We start from the raw sequence: 1,351 nt of genomic DNA on the forward strand, positions 1-1,351 counted from the left end.
TTCAGACCGGTTGAGTTTAAGGTATGTAGACGGCACGCTTGCCAAGCGGTGATTGCGTAGGCGTGAGGTTGTCCCTGCAGGGCTGTGCGTTTATAACTTAAGTGAGTGTCTTGTGTTGACTGCGCGTTTGACTTGATCAAATAATTGTGTTGAGTTTTGTGCTCGTGGGAAATGGAGAAGGAGCGTACGGAGGTACCGGGTGGATATGGGATTGATTTTCCTACCTTGGAATCACGTGCGCGGGCTTCAGTGCTTCGCGGGAGGACACTGTAGTGTATGGGCAATGCGCATTGATTGCGTTCGCTGGAGTGGTGGAACTCGACTGGAGCGGCTTTTTGAAGACAGAAATGCCTGTTTCCCTCTGCAGGTTGTCGGGGTGGACCCGGGTGAATTTTGCATCGTGGCACCGGACACTGTCATCCACTGCGAGGGCGAGCCTGTGAAGCGGGAAGAGGAGGAGAGGTTGGACGAGATAGGCTATGAAGACATCGGTGGGTATTCTTTTAGGGTTTAGGGCAAAGCCCCCTCTTTGAGCAACAGCGCCCAAATCCGGCCTGGCGGCAGACCGGCTTTGGATGCTGCTGCTCGGCCTCCAAGGACGGGCGGTGACAGGCATAGCGGCCTCGCTGATGCGGCCGCTGGACAGCAGACCCAGACAGATGTTTGGTTAGATTGTGGAGGGGCAGCATGTGGGGAGACAATGTCGGGGTTTACTGTTGGTGGGCTTACCGTCATTTCTAGGGCGTCGCGATCAATATGTTCATTGGTAGTTTTGTGCCGCATTTGTTTTAGGCGGATNCCGTCATTTCTAGGGCGTCGCGATCAATATGTTCATTGGTAGTTTTGTGCCGCATTTGTTTTAGGCGGATGTCGCAAGCAAATGGCGCAAATCCGCGAAATGATTGAATTGCCGCTGCGACACCCTACTCTTTTCAAGACACTGGGTGTCAAGCCTCCACGCGGCGTTCTGCTCTACGGCCCTCCAGGTTGGTTGGGTAACGCGGGGCTGTTCGCAGTGCAGCTATCACGATTATGTAACTTATATGAACACACTGCGTTCATTTGGTTCTACTGATGCCGAATCGTTTTATTTTTTGTAGCTGCTCTCCATAGCTCTCTTTCAAGCCTTCGCGCAGACGCTGCAGGCGTCTAAACGCAGAGCTGACGGATGGGGCAGCAGCGGCCAGCATATCTCGAGGAAGTGCCTTGCTTCTGCGTCGCAGGCAGCGGGAAAACACTTATTGCAAAGGCAGTGGCGAACGAGACTGGAGCATTCTTCTTCCTCATAAATGGCCCCGAGGTTATGAGCAAGATGGCAGGTGAGTCCCAGCTGGTTGGGCAACAAACGGAT

General features: G+C 53.5%; 1 protein-coding gene across 1 annotated transcript in view; it reads left to right on the forward strand.

Annotated features, from left to right (window-relative positions):
- Nucleotides 1-171: 171 nt before the first annotated feature.
- The window catches only part of EMH_0026110 (cell division protein 48, putative), a gene marked incomplete at both ends in the record, with an annotated part of 4,880 nt that continues 3,700 nt past the window's right edge, over nucleotides 172-1,351 (forward strand). The window contains 4 exons of the mRNA XM_013502570.1: nucleotides 172-192; nucleotides 368-491; nucleotides 864-986; nucleotides 1,224-1,319. Coding sequence (XP_013358024.1) covers nucleotides 172-192; nucleotides 368-491; nucleotides 864-986; nucleotides 1,224-1,319 — 364 coding nt within the window. The remainder of the gene's footprint in view (nucleotides 193-367; nucleotides 492-863; nucleotides 987-1,223; nucleotides 1,320-1,351) is intronic.

The sequence above is a fragment of the Eimeria mitis genome, genomic scaffold, assembly GCF_000499745.2.
Source record: "Eimeria mitis Houghton genomic scaffold, Emh_scaff958, whole genome shotgun sequence".
NCBI lineage: Eukaryota > Apicomplexa > Conoidasida > Eucoccidiorida > Eimeriidae > Eimeria > Eimeria mitis.